The 18,877-nt window shown below is 35.2% G+C and overlaps 1 protein-coding gene across 1 annotated transcript in view; it reads left to right on the top strand.

Annotated features, from left to right (window-relative positions):
• Positions 1-18,877, top strand: part of gys2 (glycogen synthase 2) — a 103,644-nt gene that overhangs the window by 26,025 nt on the left and 58,742 nt on the right. Inside the window, exons 3-4 of the mRNA XM_039769701.1 lie at positions 8,992-9,183; positions 9,256-9,441. Of these exons, the coding sequence (XP_039625635.1) occupies positions 8,992-9,183; positions 9,256-9,441 (378 nt within the window). The remainder of the gene's footprint in view (positions 1-8,991; positions 9,184-9,255; positions 9,442-18,877) is intronic.

Genomic DNA, 18,877 nt, shown 5'->3' with positions numbered 1-18,877 from the left:
AACATTCCTGCAAACCGTCATGAAATACGGCTTGAAATAAAACTGTCACTTTCACTCGTCAAAGTTGAGAGGGTGGGCTCTAACACGCCCTCTAGTTACTGATTGGTGAATCGATAGCACAAGAATTAATTAGAAAATGCTTACTACTGCCGATGAAATGGATTCTGCGAAGATATTACGTATTTCAGAGAGAATTGAAGATTTATCGGAAGAAATTACAATGTTGGCGGCCCTTTTAGACTCCGATATAGATGAAACTGTTTTTGAAATTATCGAAGAACAGGTGGAACAGACTCTACTACACTCCAGTTCAGGTGATGCAGTACCCTGCTCTGGACGTCCATCCTTTGACATTCCAGCTGAGTCAATAGAACACCTTCTGTTATGCGGTTTAAAAGTACAACAGATTGCAGATCTGTATGATGTATCAGAGAAGACGATCACAAGACGAATGAGCCAGTTTGATATACGGTAAGCTGCAATGGCTGTATTAGTTTAGGTACTTTGACATGGAATGCCCAAAGCAGCTCCACCTAATATTTTGAACTGAACAACTTTACCACTGATCAGAGCTGTACAGTTGTTTGAAAAGTAGCTGCGAATATGCAACTGACTTTCTACTCGTAAAACAAGGGTCAAATACTCAGTTCTAAAAGGGCGCCAACATTGTAATTTCTTCCGATAAATCTTCAATTCTCTCTCTGAAATACGTAATATCTTCGGCAGAATCCATTTAATCGGCAGTAGTAAGCATTTTTCTAATTAATTCTTGTGCTATCGATTCACCAATCAGTAACTAGAGGGCGTGTTAGAGCCCACCCTCTCAACTTTGATGAGTGAAACTGACAGTTTTATTTCAAGCCGTATTTCATGACGGTTTGCAGGAATGTTACGGACAAAATGAAATAAATAAATAAGCAACGAAAAACATATTTCGTGACACATTTATTTATTTATGCTCTCATTTCATGACATATTTATTTATTAAGGCTGTCATTTCATGACACATTTATTTATTTATGCTCACATTTCACAGTACTTTTATTTATTTACGCATTTATTTATTTATTTAATTTTGTCCGAAATATTCCTCCATACGCACGAGTCACGCACACACAGGCGCGCGCGAGTCACGCACACAACAGCGCTTAAGAGACACACACGCCAAATCACCAAGGAAGAACCTGAATTAGATTTCTGTTATTTGGAAAGCAGCAGTATTTAGCAGAACTCTACTTGGGCAGCATCACTGGACTTTTTAAACACCTCACTACGCATATGACTTTTTCTGTAGTGTGGGTTTCCTTGGATAGGAATTTGAATATCTTAACATGAGAGGTGTTGAACAAAGATTAAGCAAATTGGTTAATATTAGACAAATTGGTCAAGGTTCATTTTAACACAACTAACAGTTCCTACTATTCATGAAAAAGGAAAATGATTTTAGGCATACTTCATCCACAACACAGCACATATTTATGATATATAATGTTTTAGAGTGATACCCTCCCTAATCTTTTGTTTAAGAACATGAAAACAAGGACCATGTAATGTAATTTCCCATAACAATGTATAATAGTAAAGTTCTAAGCTTTTAAGTTTTTAACTCTTGAGTATCTTTGAATAACCTTTAAAATCTATCTATCTATCTAATTTTCTGAGCCATTTTCCATTGCAAGATCACAGGAAGCTTATGCATGCATCCTCAGATGCAAAGCAAGAGTTAACCCAGAATAGGACACCAGTCCATTAATGGGCAGAATAAAAAGGCGCAATACATTAAAAATAAGTGAATAAAGTCTCCTATTGTAAACTTTTCAATACAAGATTGTTTGTTCTGTTACATTTTTAGATTGCTTTGTTGAAGAAAAGCCCTCTGGCTCTTTGCTCAAGAAGTGAGATGGGTACCAAATTAGCATCTCTGAATTTTATCAAACATTAAATCACTACATTGTCATGTCCAGCAGGTGTCAGAACAGTCTTGAGTTACAAGGCAAGATGATCAGAATTTTCATTTGAAAAGCAAAATAACAGATATATGTTTGTATCCACATACTTTAAATGGTATTTAATATGATCTACAGAATACTTTTAGATAAAAAGAGATTCATGTCTTTTTGAAAAATATGTTCATTCTGAAGAAGACTTTTAACAAAGTCAGTTTTTTAAGAGCCTGAGCCACTGTCATCTGAAAACTTAAAAGATATCCCAGTACTAAATGTAATAATGTACCTTAGACCAATGTAGTTTATCCATCCATCCATTTTTCAACCCGCTGAATCCGAACACAGGGTCACGGGGGTCTGCTGGAGCCAACCCAGCCAACACAGGGCACAAGGCAGGAACCAATCCTGGGCAGGGTGCCAACCCACCACAGGACACACACACACACCAAGCACACACTAGGGCCAATTTAGAATTGCCAACCCACCTAATCTGCATGTCTTTGGACTTTGGGAGGAAACCGGAGCGCCCAGAGGAAACCCACGCAGACGCATGTAGTTTATGAACATGCTTATTACAAATTGACCATCATCCTTTATAAAGCAGATATCAGAAAGCAATATAAATAGCAAAATTATGCATTTTATTATAAGACTGCATCTTTCCATAGTCTCATTATAAGTGTCACTTTAATATTTGAATACTTGTTTTGAGAGTCACTGTCTAAGAATACAGTCAGCATAAAGGTCCTCACAAATAGAAATAAGCATGGGCATGGATACTTATTTGGCTCTTCAGCTGTGTTAAACCAGTGATTTGTGTAAGGAAAGGTACACATTTGAACTGGATGATTATGAAGGCACATGTGATGCAATTGTTAATGTGATTGAATTATGGCTCCTTGTCGCAGAGTTCAGAATCTGTCACAGCAGCATTCCCAGCTCCTCTTAGTGTCTGCTTGAGCACTCTCCTGATACTGTGTTTTAACTCTGGATGCCAGACGCACGTGATATAGGTAAACTGGTAATTCAAAACTTTACCAAAAGAAGTGGATTTAGATGTCTGTATTTCAGTGTGTTCTGTTTTTCCTCCAAGGCTAGCTCCAAACTTTCATCAGTGCTTCTCTAAACGAACATGTAGATTAGAAGAATAGGTGGATGGAAAGAATTGTGTTTCTATGTGTTCAACTTACTCTGCTGTGTATGTTATGCTTTGTACTTTGTTTATCGGAAAACATTAATAATGTATCTAACAGGAGCTAACTGTTTTACTCAGTAAACCTCTCTTATGCAATTTATTCAAAGATTTTGGGACAACAAACTCAGTGACCTATATATAAGTAAATGCATGATCTGTGTACATGCCATACTTCATAAATACGTTTTTCTATGACATTACATAAATTAATAGGCTTGTATGGTTTATGTTAGCAGGCCTTAAAATTATTAACCATATGTAAGAGAGAGAAGTGAAAAAATAATAACATTAATCAAATGTAAGAGGAATCTCATTAAAATATACTGAGAAGAAACACGGAGAGCAATTTATGGTAAATATGCCCTAGAAGCCCTTAGGCTTGGGACATGGCATACAAGTTACTTTAAACTTGCATGTCAAACTGTGACTGAGTTGTAGAAATTGGTTTTATTCTTTCGTTTTAAATTTATAATCATAGAATTGCAAAATCAATAGGAAGTACCAATTTTCACTTTGGTAAAAAGAAGTTACAAGTTTAGATAGAATAGCACAAAAGGACTGTTAAGTTAGTAATGCAACTGTAAGTACCGAAAAAAATGTTTAAATAGCAGTCAGTCAATTGCAATTTGAGAATGAACCAAAATAGCTTTATGAGGAGAACACGCAGCATTCTCCCTGAAAATCAGAGGTGACTAATTTTTCTCAATAAATAAAGTTTGTAAAATATTTTATAAGTCTCATGTTTTATGCATTTTATCAGAATTCAAGTGTGCCTGTATTTCTTGCAAACAATACAAACAAGCACTACTGTTGGCGTCACAGGTAATATAAGAGCAGACTTTATTAAAGAAGACTTTCTCTTAACCGACAATGTGCACAATTAGAAAATGCCTTTATCACAAAATATTCATAACTTATGCTAAAATAGATTTATTTATTTTCCACTATGCAAGAAAAAAAGGTAAACAGGTAAAAATGAATACCATATAAAATGTAATAAATGTTAGAGATTGATTAATAATTATTATTTTAACTTCTGACTGAAATGTAAAATCAGGAATTGTTATTTTTGCAAATAATACGTGTTGATGTATGCTTAGCAAAATTGAATTAAAAATAAACACTGTATATATCTCAGCAATTAAAACAGATTCTGTACTCCTTCCAGTATTCTTTCAGACATTCAGTTCTGGAAGAGTAAGATATTTTTATCAAATACATTGGCACAGCTTGTGTGTTTTATACCTCATTGTTTATGCTCCATGCAAAGTCCTCTTTTTAGCGTCCTTTTGAGCATTGATTGCATTAGGACTTGCTTTGTTCATGGGCTATGAAATCCTTTAAATACGCTTGTTTTGAAAAAAGAAAAACTTTTTTCCTGCATGCATTTTTATGTGTGTAGACTTTTGGTCTTCATCTGTTTTTTCCATTTGTCTTTGATAAAATGACTAATCAAAAGATTTGTTTTGAATTTGATATTTGTTAATGAATGCTTTAGATTTTTCCTGAAACATTAATGTTTATATTGAGCATGGTAGGATGCATTTTTACAATGATTTATTAAGAAGACATTCCTTAAATTTGTTATGTTATTTATAGTTTAGGTTCATTATATTCAATAACTTACTCACTGTGGCCATTGATTTGAATATGTTATAACTTAGTACAGTAACCGTAACTTTTTAGAGAGAATGAGAAGGTCAATAAATTGTCATTTTCAGTAGAAGGGCAATTGGGTTATTGTATCTGGCAAATTAGGGCAGAATCTCTGAAAGTTAAGTCCGGTGGGTTTTATTTTAGGCATTTTTTCAGCTGCCATCTCACTTGTGATCATTGCTGCCCTGTATAAATAAAAACTTTTTTGTATTTAAGCTCCTCAACAAAATTTTGCTCCTTCTATGCTTGGCATTCATGTCTAATTATATCTTAATTATCGTAACTTTTCACTCTGAATAGTAGTAGATCTGAAATGAATAGGTCTGTGTTTTTCCTTGAAGCCCATAAAGGTTGTCATTCTATGACAGTCATAGACTATCATCTGTTTAGTTTTAAAATTAGCCTCTGGCATCGTAAAGCAAAGAATTATTAACTATATTATTGTTGTATTGTTATATATATATAACTATATATATTATATAGTGTATATATAGTGTATATATATACATATATATATACATATATATTATATTATACTATATTGTTATATATTGTTGTAGAATTTTGCCTTACAGTAATATGGCTGCTCTATAGAGCCACACACATACAGCCTTATATGCATGTAGACAGGTGCTTTAAGCAAAGAGAGTTACTAGCTCAGCACAAGTAGACCAAATGGTTAAGCTACACTCATGCAAATCACCAAAGTGGGTGCCCGCTTACTGTACTACTTTAATTATTAGAGACATCCCCCATCAGCTGCTAACCTTTGTGAGAATATGACAATCACCCAGTCCAAGTGCTGTTATCACTGTGCCTTAAGTATATTATCATGGAGATTCCTATATGAATTATTTTGGTTTGCCTAAGCTACAGTTACTGTTAACTGTATTGTTCATATGTGTGTTAAGCATCTACTTTATTGTGCCCAACATGCTCAACCTTACCTATATGTGGACATGTGCAACAAGCAAAGAGACTTACTAGCTCTGCACAAGCAGACCACATGGTTCTCTTCAGACCTGGGCTACACCTGTGCCAACGACAGAAGCAGGTGTCTGCTAACCAAGGTTATTATAGTTTTGTCTTTTTATATTAGTTTTTATTTCTATATTTTTTCTGACCTTACTTGGAAATTTAGTTTAGTTTTAGTTTTACTTCATCGTGTATTTTTAGTTTTAGTTTAGTTTTTATTTCACAAAGACATTTTTATTTTATTTTTATATCTATTAGTTTCAGTTTTAGTTTTAGTAATTATGACATGGAGCTCCTACAGAGTTTAGTTTTGTGTCACAATCAGACAGAACTGTACATATAAAATTTGGATATGAGTTTAATGTTAGTGGAAGCTTACAGCACTACATGGTGTACAATCTGGTTTTGATTTTGTCTGATTAAAAACAAGCATAATCCCCTATATGCAATGAGGTTGATGTTAAGAACTTAAAGAATATGATATTTCAACTATCTATATTGACAGAAAGAGAAAAACATGAAAAAAGGAAGACAAATATTTTAAAATATAATTGTGCTAATGGATTACTTTCACAATATCAGGTATTTTGAGTTGAGAATATGAACTAAAAAAGATAAATGAATAAATATAGAATAAATACATAAAACCCTATAGTATGTTTAGTTTTTCATCACTTGGCAGACTCTCTTAGCCTACCTACCTTTGTTTGTGTCACTTCATTGTTAAACAATGTTTTTAAAGCAAAAGTGATTGGTCAGCAACAATATGCTGATCTTGTATGATGACCTAGTCAGTCGCTCAATCAGTGCCGTTTTATTTTAAAAAACCAGGAGTGGTCACCCGTACACTTTCTTGTATACTTGGATATGGGGATGGATATTTGAGGTGTAAACCACAAGAATTATTATATTTTTATATTATGTACGTTAAGGAACCGTCAACAACAAATCAAATCAAATTAATAATATACTGAACAATTATTATAAAAGTAAAGTTGAATAAATCGGACTCTGCAGCTGCATGAATAAAAAAATGTGTTCAGGTAAAGTACCACTTCGGGTGATGTATTTGGCCCAAATACACATCTACAACTGTAGTTTAACAACCACATGCCGAATTTCATCCATCTATCTAGTTGCGTTTTTGAGTTATCGTGTTTATATACACACAGACACACTTGCGCACACATACCATTTCAAAAAACGGTATTTTTGGACTCTGGTAGGTCTATAACGTCAAGATTCATCAAAATATCGAGGTTGAATGTTTTCATGATTATTATACTTTTTCTATACCTTGTATATGAGAAAGTAAACACGATTTCTCCTGTGCGAAGTGGCAGGTGAACTGCTGTCGACAAAAAGCAGTCACATGAGAAATAAACTGAAACGTTACTCACTTGTGATTTTTCTGTCCATATGGTAAATGTTTTGTTGACCAGCACATTCTGATTTCAGCCATTTCAATTACATCTTGATATACAACAAGCGCAAAGAAAGGCAGCACGTAAATTGCTTTCTATTTCACACGCTTTACACACCCGTATTCAGCTTGCTCTGTCACCAGAAATTCTGTTTTAGAGTTAAACTTACAAAGGTTAAAGGCAAGAATATTCATTTAAAAACGAAAACTAAAAATATTTTAGTAAATTATTATTTTATTTCAGTTAGTCTTTCCAGCTACTTTAATAGTTTTATTTAGTTTTAGTTTTTCATTTCGGTTTTGTTAATTATTTTATTTCAGTTTATGAAAACTTTTTTTTAATAATAGTTTCAGTTTTGATTTTAGTTTTCGTTAACTATAATAACCTTGCTGCTAACCTCACTGTTTTCATTTTAAGAGGTCTCTTCTCAGATGCTAACCCTGTGAGAATATGGCAATCACCCCCACGAGGTGCTCTTAACAATATACCTTGATCCAATCAAACAGCATAAAATCAATATTATTATAAAGCAAAACCTTTTAAAACACAGTAAAACAGATAACAAAAGTAGGAAATATATTTAGAGAGTCTTGTATGGTTAGAACATGTATTTGAAAAAGAGTCTTATTAAAAATACTGCAGAAAATAAAGGTGATGGAAGATTAGTCTTTTAATGGCCACAGAGTTTCTTCAGATTGTTGTTCAGTCCTCAGAAGACTTGTCAGTTTCTTTGGGTTCTGTTGTTCCCTTCTCTGCTCTCTTTGCACTTCTCTCTCCTGCTCAGCTCTGCCTTCATTTTTTTCAGCATGCATGCCAAACTTAAAGGCCTAATTTTGCATTGAATTAATAACGATTTCAAGAATAGCCAATAAGTGTCATTCTCAGGCTGTTTGTCCACTTGGATCCAAATTACCCCAGGACTAATAAAATTACAAAACGTATTTGTAACAAATCTATTTTTGAAGATTCTTATTGAATGATCTAAAAAGATACAAGGTTAAAATCAGTAAAGATACAGAATTTAAAATCAGTCTATAGCAGTCACTTAAAAATACATGAGTGTGGTTAAAATGGGATGTAGAGACTTTGTTGAAATAAAGTGAAAAGGCCCAGGTTTTCTAATTGCTGGCTGTTTATTCAAGGTGGCAGGTTGGTGGTAGGTTAATTAGTTTCATGATATTCCATTTACAGTAAATTGCAAATTTAGTTTTAAATTGTAAACTGCGTAGTTCATTCTTGTGAGTCTGACCGTTAAAATCTTCATATAGCTTTTTTTATGCCATATACATGCACAAAAGAACAGAATTACACAAGCTTTAAAAATTATTTAAAAAACACAAAACTGCTAATCTTAGGAATTTAAACATTGGCAGATTTTTTCCTCCAGGCTCAGGATTTTTCCATGTGTTATTTTTTAATGAAAGACAAGGGAAGAGACTCCTTTTTCCTAATATGTGTTTTTGTCACATCCCAGCTTAATGCTAACTTTAAATGTGGTAGGCAGAAGGAAAATGACTTAGAATTACAATCTTGATGTGGGCCATGAACAACAGAAAACCAATATTATTAGACCTACTGGTAAATACTATTCCAAATTATAATAATATGTGGGGTTTTGAGTATTTTGTTTAAGTTATAAATGTTAAATTGAAATATTATAAGAATCTAAAACTGAAGATTGTGTCAGAAATAAAAGATGTATGTTTTGTGTTTTAAAATGTTGTTTTTGCTACCTGTGTTATGCTGTAATCATGCTTGTCAAATTAAGTATTGCAGATGTCCTTTGTTCTTTCAGGTGTACTTTGGAAGGTGGCTAATAGAAGGGAGTCCATATGTGATCCTATTTGACATCACTTCAGCTGCCTGGAATCTTGACCGATGGAAAGGGGAGTTTTGGGACATATCTGGTATTGGCCTTCCCTTTCATGATCGAGAGGCAAATGACTCTCTAATCTTTGGCTCTTTAATTGCTTGGTTTTTCAAAGAGGTAAGTAACATTTCTTCAGAATTGAATTCTCATTAATGCAGAACAAATTAAAATTTTCACTTTTCTTCCCAGCTCACTGACCAGTTTCAGGATAGACCTAATGTGATTGCACATTTCCACGAATGGCAAGCTGGGGCTGGACTCTTGCTGTGCCGCTCTAGAAAACTTCCGATTGCGACTATTTTTACTACCCATGCTACTCTTCTTGGAAGGTACTTGTGTGCAGGAAATGCAGATTTTTACAACAACCTAGATAAGGTAAACACTATGAAGTTTTCAAAAAAATGTTTATGATCTAGTAGGTAATGTAATTTGTAATATAACATTTTCAAACCCACTTCAGGTTCACGTGGGACTGAAATCTATTTTGACAGTACTGGGTGCAGTGTAGGATCTGGGATGCCAGTCTATTACAAGGCTCACTTGCATTGGGCCAATTTTGAATCATCAGATTAATCTAACATACATGTCTTTGGGGATGCAGGAGGAAGATCTACACATTCACAGTGAGAATGTGCAAAGCCCACACAGACATAAACAGGTCTTGAGATTTGAATCCTGAATGCTGGATCCATGAAGCACTCACACTAACCACTGCACAGCCCTGAAACCAACGTTTATGATTTCAGATAAAGCTGCACACTCAAAGAGTAATTCACATAGCATACATAGAATGTAATAGTATAATTAAAATACATATTTACATATCTTATATTACTTTGTACATGAGATGTAGGGGAAAAGCACAAAAACAAATGATCATACTGCCTAACAAAAGTAGTTTATAGTGGAGCTAAATATGAAATAGGAGAACAGCACAATTTTCAGGTGACGGTTCTGATTATGTGGCTAGTTAGTGACTTACCAGTCCCTTTAACCTCAAGTTCACATCATGAACAAACAAAAGAATGTCTTCCTTAATACTCCTGCACTTCTCATTAACATAAACATGTGTCTCTTGTGTTTAATCCTGAATGCATTTTATGTATTTCCAGTTTTGTTCTGAAAGAAGTCTAATAGTCCCACTGATAAAATCTTTGAAGATTTTGTAAACAAACAAAAGGTCCCAATGACACTCAAAGAGAAGTCTAAAGTACATCTGTTAAGCCTGTCAAATGCTTATTCCTTTAGTCTGGGATTGTGACATTATTTTAAACCAAAAAAAATATTTTTTTCATTAAATAGGTAACAGAGTATAAAATCAAATAAAAATGTGCAAGTAAGACTGGTCAGGCTCCATGTAGTTAATCATCTCAAGCAGAAATAATTTCCTTTAAAGAATGACAGGACTTTTGCCCAGCGTCATCAGGTTTACGAGCATCTGGAAAATGTAAAGAAAAAAAGTAATAGAGTACTCATCAACTATATGGTTAAAAGTGTACTCTTAAAGAACTCTGATCATTAAAAGATTTACATAAAGTAGGTATACTTTTCAATAATGTTAGCTTAAGAAGCTATTCTACTTATTTTGAATTAACACTCTGAGAAACCTATACATCTTAATATACTGTAGAAAACACTATATAAGATAAACTAATAATTTCTACTGTCCATGAAATAGACAGGATCCCAGCTTCGTAGTTATTTATAATATTTCTGCAGTAAAATACAATCTGTTAAAAGAACAGATACTAGTAAAAGAACCTGCAGTAAAAGACCTCTCCAAAGTGTTTAAAAGCAAAGATGCGCCCTTGATTATTAAGGTGGTGTGTCTGACCGAAGCCATGGTGTTTTCATTTGTTTTTTATGGTTGCAAAACCTGGACAATCAATCAGGAAGACCGTTGAAGAATTGATGCCTTTGAGTTGTGGTGCTGGTAAAGAATATTGAATGTACTATGGACTGCCAGGAGAACAAACGTCTGTCTTGGAGGAAGTACAACCGGAATGTTCCCTAGGGGCGAGGACGGAAAACAGTGAATTTCATTGTTAGTCAGAACATGGCCTTTTCCTATTCACTGGGTGAACCACTAGTAGTAAAATAAAAATTTTGTAAAAGATATGCATATCTGACTTATGTGAGTTGCACCTACTATCCCTATGTGTTATTTTGTGAAAAAAAATCAGATTCCAGTAGCCTGTGATACAAAAACGTCCACCATAAATTATGCACAGCACACATAATTTGTAAACACTGTGAAAGCCCAATGTTTTGAAAATGACAGTGTATCTAAATACATACTCACGGAAATAGTTTAGTCCTGAAAAATGCACAGTATTGAAAAAGTCAAAAGGGAAAAAATAATATGACAAAAGTCACAAGAACCTTCCATAATAATTTAGACTAAAGGCTACCTAACTGCATCAATTTATCTGATATTGCTGCTGCTGCTGCTGCTTGTGTAAAAAGATCTTAACTACGCCTTTATTTGGTCTTAATAAGACTTACAAAGCACTAATCACATTAGTCGTACGTGTAATGTGTATATTAGTACCTTACTGGTGCATAGCAATTTCTTACAGCTACTGTCACAAAATGATACTGGCTTGATTTATAATTTTTATAAAGATGTTTAAGCTATTTTTGTCTGTTTGGGACTATTATCTACTGCATCCCGCAATAACTACTGGGTTTGTTGATATGAAATTTGGGAGCATTTGTAGAATAATTCGATAAAGAATATTGGCTAGTAGAGGTTTTTATCTGACATCTTGAAACAAAATGGCAGCCATTTACAATAAGACACTTGCAAAAAGAAACTGACACGCATCAGTAAGTAAGTTTTTACTATTTACCATCCATTAGAGAGAATGGCAAATTTAAATTGTAAATATGTTAAGGCCATTTCAAGGGGAGTTTTGAAAATAAGTGCACAATTGATCCAAATGCTCAATTTGATCTATCCACCAGTCTTCCCATTTTTAAACCTGCTTAATCCAATTTGTGTTATGAAGGAGAGCCAGCTATACTAGCAGTATACTGAGTGCAAGGAAAAAGTAACCTTTGGTAGGGCAGGATTGAATTGAATGATATCACCAAGTTCTCAGCCCATTTCAGACAACATAATCATATATCTCTCTGACATGGCAGAACAAACACTCAAAGTGTTTCTTTTCACCAAGGAATGTATATTGAAATGCAAATACTAAGTTGTTTACTTATTGAGTTAACAATGCAGGTGAAATATATGCTGTATACAGTTAAATTATATTACATCCACAAATAGCAATTATATCCAGAGACTCAAAAATAATTAAAAACAAAACAGGCCACCTAATGTCCATTTTATTTCTCTACCAAATTTCAACTCAAAATATGCTGACATTTTGACAGAGGTACAGTTTAATGTTTGCAGAAAGATGATAAAAAGACAGAAAAATTCTAATCAGTCAAGAATAAAAAATGGACTAGCACTTTTAGTGTTTAGGTCCTTAAAAGTATTGATGTTGCTAATTAAAAGACCTTTGTGAACTGAATGAAGTGGCTAACAGATTCAAATTTGATTGAAGCAGTTGAACTCTGAAATTATGACAAGTCATGTCAATCTGTTTACTTTGTGGTAAAAAATAGGCAACCTACAGAAAAAGGTTTGGGGATGGCCACCCCATATACTGAAAAAAATCAAAAGAGAAGTCAAACACATCTTTGCAAGGCTGAGTTCAAAACTGAACTGACTAACAAAATGAATCTGGGCTATAAATATGGTGGGTAAGAGGAAGAGGTGGAGTCACGGAGGCCAGAACAGGAACTGATGTGGCATTTGGATGGGTTCTGGGTGATGGAAGTGACATCATCAAGAGGTGCCAGAAGTGAAGTTATCAGTGGGTGAACTGGTGGTGATGTCACTGGGTGGCATGGTCTTTTGCTGGTCTGAAGAGGGACAAGAGGAGAAAGGATCAGATAAGAGTGCCAATCACTGGTCTAGCTGATGAATAACATTATTTGAACCTGTAAACCTGTATATAGTATTACTTGTTCAGAAATCTGCCATGAGATAAACTGGTGTGAAAAGAAACAACATTGTTTCAGTATGACAAATGAATTTAATTTAAGACCTCCAGCCTGTAGTTTTACTAATCTAACTGCCTTGGAAACAATCCATAAATCTAATAGAATCACTACTTTCATATCGTCTGGTCTATATTTAGCATGACCATTTTTATATCTATTCTGATGCTACTTCTTGATGGGGCACATCTATTGCTAAGCCACAATTTGGACATGAGGTACCACTTCTCTAATATTAGACTGTTAGTCCTTGACATTATGTCTTTGTGCCATGCTGATTGGCTGCTCACCACTCATTAATAAAACTGGATATTATTAAATTATTAAATGATCAAGCTCATAATATAGGCATACAAAAAGTTATGTTATAAAACATTTTCATGGATATATTTGTCGATTAAACTCAGTGAAAGGTGTATGAATTCACAAAATATTTAAGAAATCCTTCTGCTGAGTTTGCTAATGTAGAAACTTTAAGAAGGTTACCTGGACTAAATTCACAAACATTTAGTGGAAGCCCTCAAAATTTTATGTTCCACATTGCTGACATTACAGAATTATTAAGGATATAAAGGGCTGGACTGATACAGCAAAATATACTTTGTTAAGGCAACTACCATTGTATATTGTAAAAATTGGATGACTGCTTGTAAGTTCCTTTATTTTTCTTTTCATTAACTTCAGGTAAATTACCACTCTGCTTGCTGTACAGATGTAAAGAATCAATTCTGTTTCAAAACCAGATTTTGACTGACTTGCCACAACATTTATAAATAAAATTATTAAACAACTCCACCCTGGAAAGAATTTGCCTAAAAACTATCACAGTGGACTTGTTGCAAAAGAAATGGAAATAATTGGAGAGAATGTGACACTGGTAACCTTTAGTTATACTCTGGAGAAGTATTTCTATTTGTTTGACTGGGTACAACATATGTTTTAGTCAATGACTTCTTGTACATACAAGGTTCATTGTTTGCATGACAGAACCTCGCTTGAATTTTAGCATGAGACTGCTAAAGATGTAATTTCCTGCACTGATCTAATTAGATTTTTTATTTTTTTACAGTGAGGTTTAGCATTTCCCATATAACAAGGGTGGCTGACATTTACAGGCCAATGCCAATGTGAGTGATGCCAAATCTTGGCCTTCTGTTCCTATACACTGACATTGCTCACTGCTCTCTGTCTTGTAGTAACATTTATGAAAGAACTAAAAAGATCTAATGAGCCCTTTTTAGGCTGTAAAAGGTCAAGCTTTCCCAAAGGCCACATTTTACGCTGGCATTAGGATTTGTGTTTTTGCCATGTTATTCAGGCAATCACAAGCTGTTTAGGTTGATCACAGTACCTGGTATTCATAAGACCTGATTGCTTCTCTCTTGGATTACAATTTTTGTCATTCATTCTGACATTCTATATGGAATAAAAGTATAAGTAAACATTTAAACAAATAAATAAATACATAAGCATGTTACATTTATTTTATTCATCCACTTCCATTTTCAGTTTAATTTTTATTACATATGGGGTTATGGCACAATTAACCCAACACCATGTCATTGACCCATAAGAGGAACAGAGGAAGACATTCAAAGAGATATATCACACAAACCTGAGTTGAAAATATTAACAAAGACAGCACATTCCTCATTTGTTTACCCATTAAAGTATTCAGCACTGTATACATGTTATCTTTTGAACAGATTATTGTCAAGCATATGAAGTACAGTAAAATTCCTACCTACGTGTGACCAATGTTCAACATATCATCACTTTTCTTAATATATAATGTAAGAAAAGCACAAACAAAGCAGGTGATCCCATATAATTGTTGGCAAAAAATAACTAGAGTTATTTGACAGAGAAGCGAGAACATCTCTCCTGATGCAAATTCAAAGTCTGACTGCCCAAAGATGGCAATACAGCCAATTATGAGATAGATGAGGTAGATGAGGCAGGTTCAGGTAAAAGGAAACCGTAAGAGTCATGATTCTTCAACCTGCCATTGATCATCAGATGTGCAGCCAGAATACGAGGAGAGGCATTAGGTGACAGTGCCAATCTTCAATTTGGGTTAGAATTACAAATTCACAAGTCCTGAGGTTGTCTGCCAGGAGCATGTGTGTGACATGCCACTCACAGACCAGTTAGTGTCAGTTGGCCTGAACCGAGAGGTCATATACCAGAGCAAGAGCAATGGTAGTAGCATAAAGGGCACATGAGTTTAACTCTTTATGCAAAGCTATTTAATCACCAGGGCTTCATATCTTGTCTCTAAGTCTAATTGTGTCTGACTAAGGTACACAACCAGTGTTCAGTCCCATCAGTGCTTTAGGTCAGCACAACACCATGACCTGTGTCTGAAGCATCAGCCTGGAGGACAAAAGGATTAGAAAAATCAGGAGATATTAAAACAGGTGTTGACGTGAGGGCCCGCTTCAGGTTATGGAATGCAGCCTGTACTTTATCATTCCAGGACGGCATATCAGGAACTCATTTTTTTGTCAAATTCTCAAGGGCATAGGTTTTTTGGAGAAGCAACACACGAACCGGTGATAGTACCCTGCTAACCCCAAGAAAGCCTGGACTCACCACTTGGTTTGAAGATGGAGCCAGTGTAAAATGACATTAACTTTGGAACATTGTGGTCGGACTGTCCCTCCACTTACCATGTAGCTTAAACATTTGTAAGAGTTCAAATATTTGTAAGAGTTTGAAATAACATTTTATTGGATTTATCCAAAGACCACCTTCACAAAGTTTTAGAAGAACAGCTGAAACATGTCGTACATGCTCCTCCCAAGTGCTGTAATAGATAACAATATCATTCAAGTAGGTGGCACTATTTGAATTATGGGGACGTAGTACTTTATCCAACAGAGGCTGCAATCCAAATGGACAAACAACGTACTGCCACTGTCCTCCACTGGAAATGCTAAGTTAATTTTTTTCCTTGGCAGGCTCTCTTTTAGGGTTTTGACTGTACCTTTTCGTCATCCCAAGAGTTGACAAATAGCATGCCTTTATGTACCGCTACAGAAGAGTTTGTCCATGCATGGCATGGGATATGTATACAAACAGTGGAAGTTATTGCAAAAGCATCAACTGCTGTCGGGTTTTGAGACCAATATGATAAGGCTAGGCCAATGACTAAAAATCTCCTCAATGACACCAAGGTCTGTCTTTCACTTGATGTCAAGCTCCATCTCTGCATGTTTTACCTCTGGTAGTCGATATGGGCATTCTCTGACAATCACTCCTGGTTCAGTAACAGATATTACTACTGAGAGATCCATCCAGGCTTCTTATACACCATTTACAAAACAGACAGAATGGCTGATTCCAACTCCCATTGCTTTTGGGATGTAAAATTAGGTCCAACATTTAGCTGTTCCTTACTGACGAAAAGTTACTATCACTGACCAAAATGGGGTTTGGTATCTCGTTCCTTCTTGAGCTTCAGTAGGTTGGTTGTTTCACCAGATAGTTGACCAAACCTTTCCTTTCTTTAATTTCATATGGCCTCTGCCAATGTGCCAAAAATGTAGAGTTCAAGGTTGGAATGAGCACCATAACTCAATCACCAGGGGCCTTATGCATAAATGGTGCGTACGCAAAGAAATGTTGCATAAGAACATTTCCACATTCAAATCGCAATGTATAAAACCTACACTTGGCATAAAGCCACGCACTTTTCCACGGTACCTCATACCCTGTCGTACGCAAGTTATCCGTTCGGTTTTGCAGACTGGCGGCACCCAGCGTCAAAGTAGTGCTACTGTTCCTGTGTAGTTACCCTTTATTTCGTAGAACCACATTTCTGACGTGGCTTTATAAATACACTAAAACTAACCGCATATTGTTTATTAGAGTAATGCATCTGATTGTAGATTACCTGTAACAATATAATGGCCCAGGGAATAGGCATAGTATTCCAAATACCATAACTGCTTTAGCATTGTTACTCTCACTGCATCATCTTCTTCTTTTTCTTCTTTCATCTGCTTCCTTTAAGGGTTGCCACAGCGGATCATCTTTTTCAATATTACTCTCACTGCACCACTCGGAGTATTTATATCACTGTATCTGAGTGGGGAACCACAGCACCAGCTGATCGGAAAGAGAATTATCGGTATACAGCATCAAGCACATGCTGCCTCAGCCACGGCAAAACGTTTCAAAGCCTTTCCTGTACGGACCTCGCAGTTCAGAAACAGTTTCATCCCAAGAACTATAAACGCACTCAATCAATCGCTCCTTGTAGAACTGTTTGTAATTGTAAGTACTATTACCCCACTGTAAACTTGCACTACAGTTATAATATTGCACAACCTGCGCCACTTTATAAAGCATCATTTTTAAGATGAAATGCAGCAAAATATATTGATTATATTATACAGATAAAACTATAACTTCATTTAAATAATCTGTATTGTTAATAATTGAACATGTGAGGACACTGTGCCGCAACGATAGCAAGTTCACATATTGTTCCTGCCTTGTGCGCTGTATATTTGCTGAGGCTGCCGCTACACTGGAAGGATCGATGGATAGAATAATTAAAAGATATTTCAATGTTCCTTAAAAGATTTGAAGAATCGTTGTTGTAAGCTTACAGATGGCGTAACATCTATTACAGAACTGATTGTGTAGGGGAAAGAAAAGTAATGACAGGAATTAGAGGTTAGTTCGTTTGAAAGAGACAGTACTGCTACAATAAATTATTTCATCGAAGGGCGCGCATGGCACAACAGCATCTTGTGTGAGACATGACCAATTACTGTGCCATCATGTTTCCATGTTTAATAACATCCTTTCATTCCATTCATCATGAAAATGATATCACGTATACATCTCAGTATTTTAATTATTTAGAGAGCTGTAATATCACGAATGTAATGATTCTGTGTCCTGTCGGAGAAAGAGAAAGAACGGAAGCACGTAGTGATTCACACACACAGAGCACATTGAAGATCAAATACGAAAACAAAGCATTTAACATGCTACTTTAGTTATGATGGGATTTGAGAAACTAGTAAATTAAATGAATTTAAGATGAAGTTTATCATGTTCTACTTTAATGATAAAATAAACTACGTGATTAAAGTAGAAATTTCGAGATTAAAGTTGACATTTCGTGCTTTTTACCCACTGTGTGCCTATTTTTTTTGTCTGTACTCTAATAAGCTCAGACAGTGGGCTACAACTCGCCTTTTCACGGCAACTTTGATATGTAACTTCTTTTTTATATATTGGCACTGTATGACTTTGTGAACTTGATCTTTCAAGTTTCTCCAACAAGCTATGTCACTCGATCAACTTCCATTTGTTGATTATACCACTGTTTAAATCAACAAATAGTATTTTTTCCTTTGCCTCCACTTGGTATTCGCTGAAATTCTTATATTTTCCCCCATGCTTTTGCCATTGCCTTTTCACAGAACGCTGAGCTTAAGGGCTATTTATATTGATTTGCATATTCAAAGAGGTGTAATTCTGGGAGGAGATGGGGCGTTACATAAAGCGCGTGCACGTGTGTTACTTTTCACGCTGACCGGGATTTATGGAGCGGACCTTTTTAGAAGTGGCTTGTCGCATTGGGATAAGCCATTGGATTTCGGGTAGCATAATCCACGAGTACCAGGATATATTTATGTCCTCAGGCTGAGGGTTTGAGCAGACTGATAACCTGATACTATCCACTCCGGACCTCTTGAATCGGATATCTACTAATAGGATATTG

This window comes from Polypterus senegalus, chromosome 11, assembly GCF_016835505.1.
Source record: "Polypterus senegalus isolate Bchr_013 chromosome 11, ASM1683550v1, whole genome shotgun sequence".
Taxonomy (NCBI): domain Eukaryota; kingdom Metazoa; phylum Chordata; class Cladistia; order Polypteriformes; family Polypteridae; genus Polypterus; species Polypterus senegalus.
The sequence above is the reverse complement of the archived record's forward strand: the minus strand, read 5'-3'. Positions and strand labels throughout refer to the sequence as shown.